Source organism: Polypterus senegalus, chromosome 9 (genome assembly GCF_016835505.1).
Source record: "Polypterus senegalus isolate Bchr_013 chromosome 9, ASM1683550v1, whole genome shotgun sequence".
In the NCBI taxonomy this organism is placed as follows: domain Eukaryota; kingdom Metazoa; phylum Chordata; class Cladistia; order Polypteriformes; family Polypteridae; genus Polypterus; species Polypterus senegalus.
The window spans coordinates 157,966,470-157,980,673 of NC_053162.1; the positions used below are offsets into that span (position 1 = coordinate 157,966,470).

At 36.4% G+C, this 14,204-nt stretch overlaps 1 protein-coding gene across 1 annotated transcript in view; it reads right to left on the reverse strand.

Annotated features, from left to right (window-relative positions):
* Positions 1–14,204, reverse strand: part of dcps (decapping enzyme, scavenger) — a 51,959-nt gene that overhangs the window by 7,583 nt on the left and 30,172 nt on the right. Inside the window, exon 5 of the mRNA XM_039764076.1 lies at positions 3,767–3,877. Within this exon, the coding sequence (XP_039620010.1) occupies positions 3,767–3,877 (111 nt within the window). The remainder of the gene's footprint in view (positions 1–3,766; positions 3,878–14,204) is intronic.

Sequence of the window (14,204 nt, forward strand, 5' to 3'; positions counted from 1 at the left end):
TACTTACAGCATGGAGTGGGAGAGGCTTTTATCAGAACAACTTAAAATGGATCCCAGTTCCAACTTATCACAATAAACTTGGTTTTAGATCCAGCTTAGTGTGTAGCATCCCTAATCAGAAGGTCAGTGGAATTGGTACAATTATCTTCAGCTCCATCAGCAAAACCCTGCTTATTGATTTTCACCACATCAAAGTGCACTACGCCAGGTCACGATTCCACATTAATTACAAGCTGGATGGGTCTAGTAACACAGGCAACATTGACATGATACATAAGAAATGGCAGAGCCGAGTCTTTTTTCTTAGAAAATGGTGTTCCTTTAATATCTTTTACATGTTCTACAATTCTGTAATTATGAATGAGATTTTCTAAGCTGTGGTGTTCTGGGCCAGTAACATGACGTCAAGAGAGACCCACTGAATCAACAAATTAAGGCAGGCTCAGTTATGGGACACACTCTCAACCCATTGGAGATAGTAGGGGAAGAGAATGAAGAAAAAAAATACTTTTGTTTTTTATTAACTGCACGTTCTCTCTGTGACACACCACTTAAGTACCGTTAACCAACAAATTATTCAACAGAATTATTCAACAGAAATGTGTCGGTAAAACACTACAGGGGCTCCTGTATAGCTACAGCAATACAAATAATGCTTCACTGTGAGGGCTCTCTTATAATTAGCCAATTCAGAAGTTTCTTCTTCCTTGTAATTTGTGTATTTCCGAGGGAGTTGTTATTGTTTGTTATAATATTTATTTCTTGAGCTTCTGTAAAAATCTATATTTCCCCTAGGGACAAATGAAGTACCACTTACCTACCTACTGTATTTATGGTAGGTAATAAAAATATTGTAAAACAGTATTATGATGTTTGGAATGTGTTGCATTTCTTTCTCCAATTTATCAGAGAACAGTGTATATGGTAGAAACTTCAAGCCATGACATGGCAGGGTTCAATAATGCCTATGCATTCATAAAATTAATCTCCTCTCCTTCATATTTTTCTATAGATAGATAGATAGATACCCATATACTGGTGCTTTTTACAGTTTGTTAAATAAGACTCATAAAATTAAATTTGTATGGATATTTGGATTATTACAGAATTATTCAGATGCATTTTTAAAGTGACTGTACAAGTAAGACTGTACTGTAAAGCTCTGAAAGTAGCATTATTTTTGATTGTGTGTATTTAAACAGGAGTTTAACAGGCAAGTGCCTTCCCAAACAGAATGTTTAAAGAAGAAAGCATTTGACAGTGTCTCACAGGATGACAATATATTCTTCCAGAAAGAGGATATTGGATCACATACAAATAAAGAATATTGGACGATACATAAATGTAAAAGCAAACACTATGATAGTGTAATAATTACTAAATTGTATAAGATATTAGAGCGCATAAACTTACCAGTGTGCATATGTTTGTAATAAAATATGAAATCGGTACTTAGGACCTTGTAAGTCAACGCATTATTGTATTTATCTAAAGGTAGCTTCACTGACAAGTAACAAGATCACTGGAAATTATTTGATGTCCAATTTTGGCTGATGCAACTATTGTTAACTTTAAACCACCGGAACTGGCTATAGTCGGTTTACAATGCAATTTGCCAGCACTCCAGAGCCGAGTATATTCGGCAACGTACATTCATTGAACTCCGCAACCGGCTATAGTCGGTTCCCAGTGCAATTTGCCAGCACGCCAGACCTGATCAGTCAGTGCCGTACACTTGTTGAACAGCCAGCTCATGACCACTGCCACACCCTAGCGAATCAGCATCACTGCCCCTGGGATTCAGCCGCTGCACTAGACTAGTCTGCAAGCATAGGCATTGGGCACTGAATGCTTACATGTAGCCAGTTCAAGCGCAGTTGGTGATTTACTGAATTTCTTCAATGGCGTCAGTTACACCTTGTACATGTAAGAATAGATTGTTGCAGTAGTTTATAGTTTTTACAGTTCATTAGCAGTGTGTAAAATAATCAGTGTGGCAGTAATTGTGATGTTCTTTGCATGAAAAAAACGAGTTCCATTAAAATTTCACTTTTTCTTGGTGAACTGTGACGTTTCCTTAAAAAATGCAGCCAAAAAGTATTTGGCGTCCAGGGGTGCATTAACCCTCCAAGTATGTGGCAGTTTAAGGGATAAATCTTGCATGATCAGCCACCAAAGCAATCTATAAAGAAACAGATTTGGAAGCATTTTCTGAGACATCCAAAACGTCAGGAAGGACACCAACATGGACATTCTCTGTCAGCAACCTGTGGCATCCCAACATTCACAAGCAACATAACCATTCTAAGACGAAACAGAACAGTACAATTCCCTGCATTTTAAAAGAATATTTTACCTAGATGGTGCAATGGTAGTGCTGCTGCTTTGCAGTAAGTAGACCTGGGTTCGCTTCCCGGGTCCTCCCTGCGTGGCGTTTGCATGTTCTCCCCGTGTCTGAGTGGGTTTCCTCCCACGGTCCAAAGACATGCAGGTTAGGTGCATTGGTGATCCTAAATTGTCCCGTGTGTGATTGGTGTGTGGGTGTGCGTGTGCCCTGCGGTGGGCTGGCGCCCTCCCCGGGATTTGTTTCTGCCTTGCGCCCTGTGATGGATGGGATTGGCTCCAGCAGACCCCTGTGACCCTGTGTTAGGATATAGTGGGTTGGATGATGACTTCACCTAGATTTAGAAGATAAAGACTGCAATAGCTAAAAAGTGAAACAAACTCTCTGAAGTGAAACATACTGTAGGGAATTGAACTGTTTAAGACATATGTTGTGTTTTTTTCTGGTTTTAACTTCTATTGTTTGATATGCCTGGCTTCTTTGCAAATAAAAATAACTTTAGATTGAAGCTGAGTTTGTTGTTCTCTCTGAAACTGTCTTGTTTACTGACACTAGCAATCACCAGTGGGTTGGAGGTTCAGTAGGATGAAGGACTGTGATACTTTTCCAGCTTCTGTAGGAATGTAACCCATGTCATAAGTCCTAAAAGGTTCAGTAACATAACATTCAGGTTAAAACCTTTCAGAGGTAGCAAATTGGGAGCAGACAACAATAGTCTGTAAATCCAGCAGAAGCAGGCCACTTGGTCTTTGTTATTTAGTGCAATTCTTTTAGGGTAGCCAATACCTGACAGCAATGGTTCGACCCTTGCAGTGGAGGAAAACAGAGAGCAAGATTGGTCCTAGCAGCATGCAATCTGCCCTTTTTAAGGTATTTTGACTTTCAGTCTGTGCAGAGATGGAAAACTGGAATGGTACTAGCTGCATACAGCACACTATTGCTAAGTTACTCAAAGATTCAGTGTTAAATCATTTCAAGAATGGAAAACTCAGAACAAGATTAGTCTTAGGAGCATGCAACCTAGTCTTTTTAAGGTAAATATTGCAGCGTGTACATGTAAACCAAGGTTAGTAAGCTTAGGAAAATTATTTTTGCATTTCTATGATTAACATGTCCATCGATAAAAAAGAACCTTAGGAGACTAGAGTGCCTTTCGTGGACACTAACATGATTAAACAATGCATTATATTAAAATCAGTGCTGCATAAGTATTTTTAACAGGTGAACTAGAAAAACAAATGGAAAGAACCTTGCTTCATTACTCATTTTAGCCATTTCACAAATCTACCATTCTCTTACATAATGAGTAACCAACCACCTCTTTTAAGTTGAATTGTATTATTTGAAACTAAATATATTAAATATTTAATGCACTTGAGGACTATCTTCCAAGGCCATCTCGGTCACATCAACTATAATCACCTGTCCACGTTGCTGGATATTCAGTAGCAGGGGGAGGTGGTCAGCTGTCAGATCTCTAAGGCTCTTGATCCCACGCTGATGGCAGATTGCAATCAAGTATAAGTCATCCACCTTATGATGTAGAGGAGAATAAAAAGTAACTAAAAATTACCAATAAGGGGAAAAAAACAAAACAAAAACACACACACGTGACACTGCCAATGTACAGCCTCTTCCTCAAGTTACTCCTTAGCAATATTTCAAAGTAATACTGATGCACTTGAATCAGAATGAAAACACAGTATTTTAAAACATTTGAAAAACAAAAGTCTAAGAAGTTAAAACTATGTCTTTAGCAGAAGTGATTGAAATGTATGTCTACAATGTATCCCATCTTTACCAAAGAAAAAAGGAAGGGTTTCTGACTGAAAAAAAGAAGTATTACTTTAGTACCATTTAAAAATGATGAATAAAGAGAACTACTTGTCTTTTTTAGGAAGGATTTTTAAAAAACTGAGTCTGCTAAAAGAGGAACAACAGTTGAAATATATGAAACTGGGCAATGTAGCAATTAACAGGCAACAAGGAAGCTAGTATGTCAACTTCCTATCATCTGGTTCATCAGGATCACAAAATAAATACAGGCAGACTAACGTCTTACTTACATACAAAGCAGCTGCATTAAAAAAAGAACAAAAAAAGACTCAGAAGTGATCACTGAATCGTTTCTGAGCAGCCCATCTGTTGTAAAAATTTAAAGGGTGGATATGGAAAATCCAGCCAACATGATGACAGCTTAAAAAAATATATGTGCAACAAATCAACGCCCTCTTCTCACTAGTCAGTGCATTTTAAACTTAAATCCAAAATCAAAACAGTGCCAAAAAACAAATCAACCAAATAATGGACAGAAACAAAAGATGTATAATCTAGCTTTACTTTATACCTTTATTTTACCAGTAACAGGTAACACTTAAGTTTAAAATACTTGAATAAAAATCAAATGGCAGTTTATTTACAAATAACAAAACTTTATTAACAGATAAAAAAATAGAATTGTTCAGAAACAGAAAAAGTGCAGAAATCTGAAAGCAGACAAGAACCCTATGTGCCCAGGCAGCACATTTGTCCAATAAAGATTTAGCTGCTGCTACCTTCACCTTTAGTTTAAGGTAACTGATCAGCTGACAGGGTCAAGTATTAAACTGAGAAATCAAAAACGATTTCTTCCTAATTATGATAGGCATTTCATAAGGGCACAATGTCTGATTAGACAAATCACAATAACCCACCTCTCATTTGCATGATGAAATGCAAAAAAAAACCAAAAAACTATAGTACATGCTGATGTTTTATTCAGTTAAGTGTTTAGAATTCAAAACATAAACCATAGGTTGATTTATCAGTCTATTTAACTTATTTCTTTTTACCTACTATTCAAGACACATTATGTGGTAGTGTTTCAAGGCCACAGTATAGAATAGATAGCCATCTTCTTTTCATTCTAAAGCTGTACTACTAACAGTATACAGTTTTTTGTCACAGAAGAAAATAAAAATGAAATATGCTCTCCAGGACTTCTTCAATTCAGATTGCTACTCTGTCCTCTTTATATTTTATTTTATTTAAAATAGGGTTGAGCTTGATGTTCTTGCTTAATTTTTGTGGGTGTGTGTATGCAACTGCTGGTTAGCCAATCTGAATTTACTGCCTACTTACTAGTTCATATCTTAGATATTGGGGTATGTACAGCAAACAAAAGTACACTCTGCAATTTGTTATATGTTTCTTTCAAAATTTTGCCATGTGGCTTTCTTGCATACTACAAAAAACTTTGAAACGGCAGCTGGTGTTGGGGAAAAGGAGGCTTTTTTCCCCATTCAGACAGCAGCACAACATACATTCAAGTATCAAAATAATCATGAAGTATATTATACTGTAAACAAAATTCTTATATGCAATTCAAATTAAGAAATATGACATAAGATCAGGAAGATCTTTTGTGTATACTACATATATAACCATAGACTCCACAGATTAATTGACATACCAAAATGGGGAAAGGCTGACAACAAATCAATTGTAACTGCTAGAGTTGAATTTCTGATTTATATCTTTGGGCAAGGTACATTGTGACAGATAAAATAAGACACTGCCATACATCCAAAAAGGTGGGCCTTCATTTTTTTAACCTTGTATACTAAATTGGTTAAATAGATTTGAACTTTTGAGAAATTACCACAGTATATTTTTGCACTTGGGATACAACTTTAAAATCTGCACTGTACTGGTCTCTTTTTCAGAACTTAAAACAGTAAATACTCCCTTTCTCTCTTATATTTCAGAAATTAAAGTAGCATATACTACTTATTTTTTTTCATGCTGCGAATATTTAAATAAATATTAACAAAATACATTAAACCAGGCCTTGCTTGAAAAGTGTGGTGTAGAAAAAATAAGTCCACATATTTAACAAATTTCCAGAGTAGAAATATGCATCACACTTGGAATGTGATGTCCATGAATACAAAGTACAGCTCCATAATTGGTCATTAGACAGACCACAATATGCCTGACACAGATCCATGGTTCCCTCTCCCTCTTCACCCTTTGAGGCTATAGAACTAAGAAGCAATACTCATCCAGTGCATGGATAAATACAGTGTGGGTGTCTTTCACTGTAAATTATGTCAGTTGGAAGCTTGGGAGTGTGTGGTCAGGGGTCACCTAAAGTCAATATTCTTAGATTTATGTAAACATGCCTACATATAGCAGTTAGGAGTTTTAAAAGTTGATTCATTGTGTTTTTCTCATTACTACTCCCCCACACAAAACAAAGCACAACCTTTTTAGAACAACTTTGGTTTTGAATCTTTCATAATGTACATATTCAACTGTAATAACAAACCTTTGTCCATTTGATATTTGAGAGTCTCAGGAAGCAGAAGTGCATCTCATACAACTGGAACTTGACAACTGTGAAACTGTTAATATTCTAGAAGTTTGCTGCATTGACACTTGTGTATATTTTGTATTAATCTTTCTATCTCTTAAGGAGCAGCCATACAAAGTTTTGCAAGACCAATGGGAATGGGGAGTGGTTTGGAGGGAGCTGTGAAAACAAAATAATTCCAAAAGTTCATAAATGCACAGATAAGATGCATTATACAAATGTACTCCGTATTTGTTGTTTCTCTTCAGTTCCATTTTCTTTCCTCCTGCCACAAGTGCTCAGCATTAGAGCACCAGAAATGTGGGCTAAACTGCTGGCTTCATATGATACACGTCAACAGCCAATACAGCTGTTCCAACTCATCCCACCACTACCAAAGCTAGGAGAACAAGGAAATGGGTGAAGGCTGTAAATACAAAACCTTCTTCCTTTAAGAATATGGCCAAAGAGGTACATAAGAGCTCTTCCTGAAAACGATACATAAGGTTATACATACGCACATACATATTTTTACATATTTAAAGATCCATAAAAGTCTCCCCCCACCACCCAATCTTCAAGGATAGGTCCTCTTTTCACCTATGTACAAGAAATATGGCATTTTGGTCCCCTGCCCAGCCTGGCGCAAAGTATCTATTTTTTTATTTACTACTTGGCTCTGAGCATTGGAGGTGAACTAGCAGAGGTATTTGCAGTCTGTGTAATACAGTTGATAAATCAGGCCTTCAGACATTCCAGTCTCTAAAATCTTCCTTTTTCATTCCATCCTTTTCCTTTTTCTTTTACTTAAAATTTACATCTGTTTTTAAAGCTTGTGAAATTCCAAGCTCTTGTGCCTTCGCTTCCCATTCCACTTATAATTTCTCACTCACATTTTCTCCATGCCAGAAACCAGTAACAACCTTATACATAATGCTCTGAAAGCCTTCTCATTGCCAATTAACAATTAAGTCATTTTGGCAATGAGATCTTTCCTCTATTCCATCTACTTCATGGAATTTAGTTTTAAAAAATGTCTCCTTTATATCACAAAATGCAAATTACCAACAACACAAAATTAAATTTATTCACCAATTATATTCCAAGTAACATAAACAATATGCCCAGGGAATATACCCTGATCTCTGTCACGCCTCTGTTACCTGAACACACCAGGCATGTTTATGCATATATTTTGGAACTCCCCATCTATGCTCAGGTTTTGGTCTGGCGTGTATGATTCCTTTACACCTATTCTCCCTTTGGTAAGGATCAGCTGGACAACTTGGCTCCTACACTAATAAATGAGACAGTTATGATATACTGTATCTACACGGTGTATGTCCCATAGTCCTGACAACAGCCCTAATACTTACTTTTCTTCTTAAGGGGTCAATAGTTTGCTGTTCCTTTGCTTGGTGGTTTGTTTGGAACACCTTGCCTTTGTGTTGTTGAGTCATGCTGAGAAATGGGTCATCATTTTAACTCTTGTTAAAATGGCTTATGTATTTCTTTACAATGCTGGCTCTTGTATTTCAACAAAAAGTTGATTAAAAATTCCTTTTCCATCCATCCATCCATCTTCCAACCTGTTGAATCCGAACACAGGGTCATGGGGGTCTGCTGGAGCCAATCCCAGCCAACACAAGGCACAAGGCAGGGACCAATCCTGGGCAGGGCGCCAACCCACCACAGGACACACACACTCACAAGGGACAATTTAGAATCGCCAATCCACCTAACCTGCATGTCTTTGGACTGTGGGAGGAAACCAGAGTACCCGGAGGAAACCCACGCAGACACGGGGAGAACATGCAAACTCCACACAGGAAGGACCCGGGAAGCGAACCCGGCTCTCCTAACTGCGAGGCAGCAGCGCTACCACTGCTTTTTTTTTTTAATAAATATTCTGGTCCCAGCCATTCTGACTACAAAAACAATGCCCATGAAGGTGTGTTGAGTAAAGAGGTCAATGTTTCATGTGTACTCTTAATGCATTATTCATATATTTAAAGTCCTGGAAACCTAGTGTAACAAACTTCCTGGTAATTTAACTGTTCCTTCATCCTGTGCAACCTTATGCGTATTTTTTAAACACAGCCTTAGGTCTGCACTCCATTAAGAGTCATAGCTAAGCAGACACCAACTGGGAACTAGTGCTGATTAAACTGCAATGGTAATTGAATGAATGGTTTTAAGGAAATCCGGGAAATGATACTACCATTCACAGCACACCAATTAAAATGGTCTTTTCAGTCACATTTTAGACATGGATTTTAACTTAGTGTCCTATTTCACAGTTTTGGAAACCCAGAAGCTAGAGTGTTTAACAGGATTATTATGTTTTTAAGGCCAACATCCAGGTCACACTCTGAAATGTCAGTGATTATTTTCAGCTCCTCTTAAGAACATTACAACATTTTCTATCTAACTGAATCCAATTCAGAGTCATGTGGGCCATGGCTTAATCTGGAAGCTTAAGGTAAAAAATTAAACTGTGGGCAAGGTGCCAGTCTATCACAGGGTCCACTCAAACACAGCCATAGATTTGCATTTACTTTGCCAAATTTTTCCAATTTTGAAAAGGTATGGAATGTTGTTATCTGCATAAAACAAAAAAAAAAAAAAAACATTTTAATCAAATCCTGGCCAGTTGTTTTCTTCTTTTCAATCATGGCCACATTTTTCCTTCAGCATCTCATTAGGCTACTTAAATTGCCCAGTCCAACAAATACATATGCATATTTCATAAAGACCCATTCATCCATTAAGGTATGTGAAAAGCACGATTTTAATCTTATTGAAAAAATTACCATAACGTTGAGTTAATTTACATAAAATCTCAAAAAAGAATGTACCTCCTCTAAGGCCATTTATAGAATGCAGTGCAAAGCAGCAGTAAATTCTACACTTAAACCCTTTCCAAAAATTCCTAATGTTATTGCTATTATTTACAAGGAGTTTGATTTCATGAGACTAACTATAGCAAAAGTTCAGTATCCAATCTTAACAGAGGCCAATAATAAAATAATGTACTGTATACACATAATTAAATTTGTCAGGCACTGCAAGAAGTTTATGTGAAATGCTGATATTATTGTTTTATCTTTCCTTAACGACAACTAGCATTTACCTGCAATTCCAATTCATATAAAATATCGGCAAATTCTAATTCTTGAGCTCATTTTAAGTAGCAATAGAATTCTTGCTTAAGTTTTAATATCACTTATTTAAATAGAACATATATTAATACTCAAACACTATTTACAATAAACTCAAACTTACTTAAAACATAAGTAGCTACACATATTTTTCAATAATGTTATAATGATGATATTTTGGAATATAGAAACAAAACTGACTATAACTAAAGCAGCATGTTACTATTATCTAAACTGATGACACTGTTTAAAGTATCCTCTTTCCTTTTGTACCATATTTATAATGTGCAAACAATTTCAGTGAGTATGTGCAGCCTTTCATACTGAACCTTAACTGCAAATGGAAAAAAACTGGAGAAGCTAGTGTACAGTTACAATTTCACTTAACGTAGGTATACCCAGTTTGTAACCAATGTGCTGAACAATGGTTCTCTGATCCACATAATATGCAAAAGTCTCAGGCACAAATTCTGTAAAGGGAAGATTTTATTTAAAAAAAATGAAAAAGGTTCTAAGTATTGATTAAAAATACTATAAAACAACCGTAGTAAACACTTAAAAACTAATTTAAATCAATATTTGGTATAACCACCCTTTGCCTTTAAAGCTGAATCAGTTCACTTAGGTTCACCATCTTGCAGTTTTATAAGATAACTGGCTGCAAGTTTGTTCCAAGTATCTTGGAGAACTTGGCCAAGTGCTTCTGCAGAATATGGCTATCTTGCCTGCTTCTGTCTCTCATTCCAGACAGCTTAAATAACACGGTGATCAAGACTCTGCCAACTGTTGCAGAATTCCTTGTTCTTCTTTTAGCTGAAGATAGATCTTTATGATATTGGCAATTTTGTCTGCAGTCATTATCCTGCTGCTGAAAGAAGTTTGGACTGATGTCTTCCTGATGGTATATAATGTGATCTATGAGAATCTGATTGTATTTCTCAGGATTGACAGTTCCTTTAATTCTGACCACGTCAGATTTGCAGAAATGCAGCCCCAGATCTGCAGGGAACATCTGCTATGCTTAACTGTTTGATATAGAAACTTATCCATATACAGTAGTGATCTCAATCATGTTTAAGTACAAACCGAAAATTATTTGAGCCAAAAATTTCAAATTGTGACTCATCAGTCCACGGTATTTTCTGCTATTGTTCAGCACCCCAGTATTTTGCATTTTTGTGTGTAGGCAAGTCTTTTGGTTTCTGGTTTCATTTCAGAAAAATGGATTTACAGTAGCAACTCTTCTATAAAGACCAACACAAGACAAGATGACTCCAGTCTATGGAGAAGTACTCTTGGATTCCAGTGGGGTGTGTGTGTGTTCAAAGCCGACTGCTATGGTGGACTCCTTACAATTTTGAAGGCACATCAAGCTAATGCATCTCTTGTCTGCTGCTCTCAGATTCTGGTCTTCAGCCTTGCCATTTTTTTTTTTTTACTTCTTCAGAAGAGCTTGGACAGTACATCTTGAAACTCCTGTCTGTGGCGATATTTCTGCTTGGGAAAGGCTTTGCTGATGCAAGATTTCCACCTTGTGTCTTGTTGTAATGCTTACTCTTGTCATGGTATAAAGACTGATCACTGGAAGGCCATATTATCACATCTTACACACCATCACTTTTTACTTTGGTTGACTTACTCCCAAGTTTTATTCCTTCAACATCTGTTTGTTTCAGTTAAAGAGTTTCAATTAACTCATTATATCCTTGATTATTAGCTCTTGTTTGTCATCTTTTGGCTAAAGTCTTAGAAAGTCATCAAGTTTTACTGTAAAGGTGATCAGTTATCTAATGTTACTAACTTTAACAAAATTTTTAAAAACCTCTAATGTTCATTATTTTTGGAAAATGAAGATTTGGAAATCTTTCTTTGGTCTTTCTGAAACAACACCTACGACAATTTTTTTTAAAAAATCTAAGATGTCCAAGACTTTTACACAGAACTATAAAAATCTGTGCAATTTTAACGCTTTCCTAAAAATAGGTAGCAACAAAACAAGAACAGCCCATGGAACAGCAAAAGGCTTCCTGTCACATTTTATTCAGTGACCTATCATAGCTCGTTTCAGATTGCTAGACATTCCATAATAGAATTGTATTCCTTTTCATAGTTTGGACCTTCATCAACCTGTACAGCTTACCATTTTTAATGATGAAAAAAGGGGAGAGCAAGTGAGCATGTTTAAAACAATAAAAACAACCCGATTACTACTAACAACTATCAATATATTAACCTAGAAAAATGTTTATGGAAGATACCAAAAAAACATGACCAGTTTTATTTTTAGTTTTAACTTAACCTAGTAGAACTATGAAAAATTTTCTGCTGCTAATTTTTTGTCTTAAATAGCCAGACAAAATTAAGCTAAGACAGGTATAATAAGCAGGACAGAAGTGTAGTGCACACATCACAAAGGACTTACAGGGAACATGTGTTAAGACAGTAATCAGTAAACACTATTTTCACATTATGGTTTGGTTGAACCTATGTTTTTAGGGCAGTTGGGGAAGTGGTTGTTAAATCACCACAGTCAAGCCAGATTACCAGTTTCTGTTGACTAGTCAAATAGAATATTTAATTATCATTTAGCAATCCACTAAATTATCAAGTTAGCCCAGATAAATGACATATTTGATGCTCATCTGCATGTCTTATTTATGCTGATACAAATATCAATTTTCATAGCTTGTTCACTCATGACACTTGTATTTACTGCACAGTGATGAACTCCAAACTCCTAAAATTCATTCTATGATTTGCACAGCAATAACAACATGAACCCACAAGTATTACCTGGGGAACGATAACAGAATTTTAGAATCCAGTGATTTTCTTATCCATTTTTGTACATTTAACATTTCCAACTGGAAACACCAATGTGCACATGTTGTCTTATACTGCAAATGATCCACTAGTCACAGGAATCACTAGCATGAATATGTTGGTTTACACTGCAAATGACCCACTAATCATGGGGAGAGAGCTGGAATCCCAATATGTTTGCTAAAGGCCCATGACCACAGATGTCAGATATTTTTTGTTTTTGTCTAAAGGATAACTGGATGGTGAACTACAATATTGTAGACATGCACTTGTTATATACTATTTATTCTTTTTGCACAATGTAATCCCAAAGATACACTGTTCACATTAGGTGGAGCATTGATTAGAAAAACAGCAGAGTCATATACAAACATGCAATGAGCTTAAATTAGATCCTATTAGCCATTAACCTGAAAGTTGAACCAAACTAATTTTCCACCAGGCGATTGTTGTATGATGCTAGTTCAACTAATTTTTCGATACCACATTAAGTCATCACTCCCTTTGCTGGTAGGAAATTGAGAATATGAAAAAAACAACTTATGACAACCTACAAATGGTAACAAGGTAACAGTATTTTCCATAACAATAAAAAAAAGTATTTAAGGGGAGGAAAAAGCAATGCATACTACTGCATACTTTTTCAAAATATAGTAAATCTTGATTATCCATCAGGGGTCAGGGCCAAGGCCGTGACAGATAAAAGACAAGATGGATAACAGAACAGCTACTTTAAAAATGATATACAGTAGATTATCAAATAGTCACATTTATTTACAAAAAAAAAAACTATATTAACAAAATATAAAATAGTATTAACAAAATTAATTAATTTATATAATATTGTACCCACCAGCGTAATAAGAAAATACAACTCAGACATACTGGAGTTTTATATGTTTTACCTGGAGTCTTCATTCCATAACAAACGGTGCCCTGGCTTATACACCATTATTTGGGTTACACATCACCAAAACAATAAAAGAAAGCTTTCCCTACAAATAATTCTCTCCTGCCATTCAGGTTCCGTCTTTTTGTATACCACAAACACTCCTGCTTATTGTCTCCCGGCTCCCTATTCAAAACTTCTTTTCACAACACCATCCTTTTTCTCCTACCTTCTCCTGTCACTCATCTCCTAAGAGGTGTGCCCACCCCTCACAGAACAGAAGCCCTTCACCCAGTCCTATCACTTACACAGCATTCCGCCTTTTCTGCTCCCGCACAGTGCATCACAAGCTGCCTGCTCATCACAATACGAGGGGGGACCCAAAAATAACCGGAATTTTGTTGTTGTTAGGTTGGTACTTGTAGTACGTGGTCGGGCTGCTAGAGCGATCTAGTTACACTCCTCACAAGTCAGTCTGCCACGTGCCATCAATCTGGAAGGTTGTGCTTGTGTTCAGTGAATTTTGTAAAAGTAGTTTTGTGCAAGCGTTGTTTTTTTTTACAATGGCCGATTATCGTGAGCACCGCGCGGCAGTGAAATTTTGTTTTCTACTTGAAAAAAGTGTTGCAGAAACTATTGTTATTGAAACGGTAT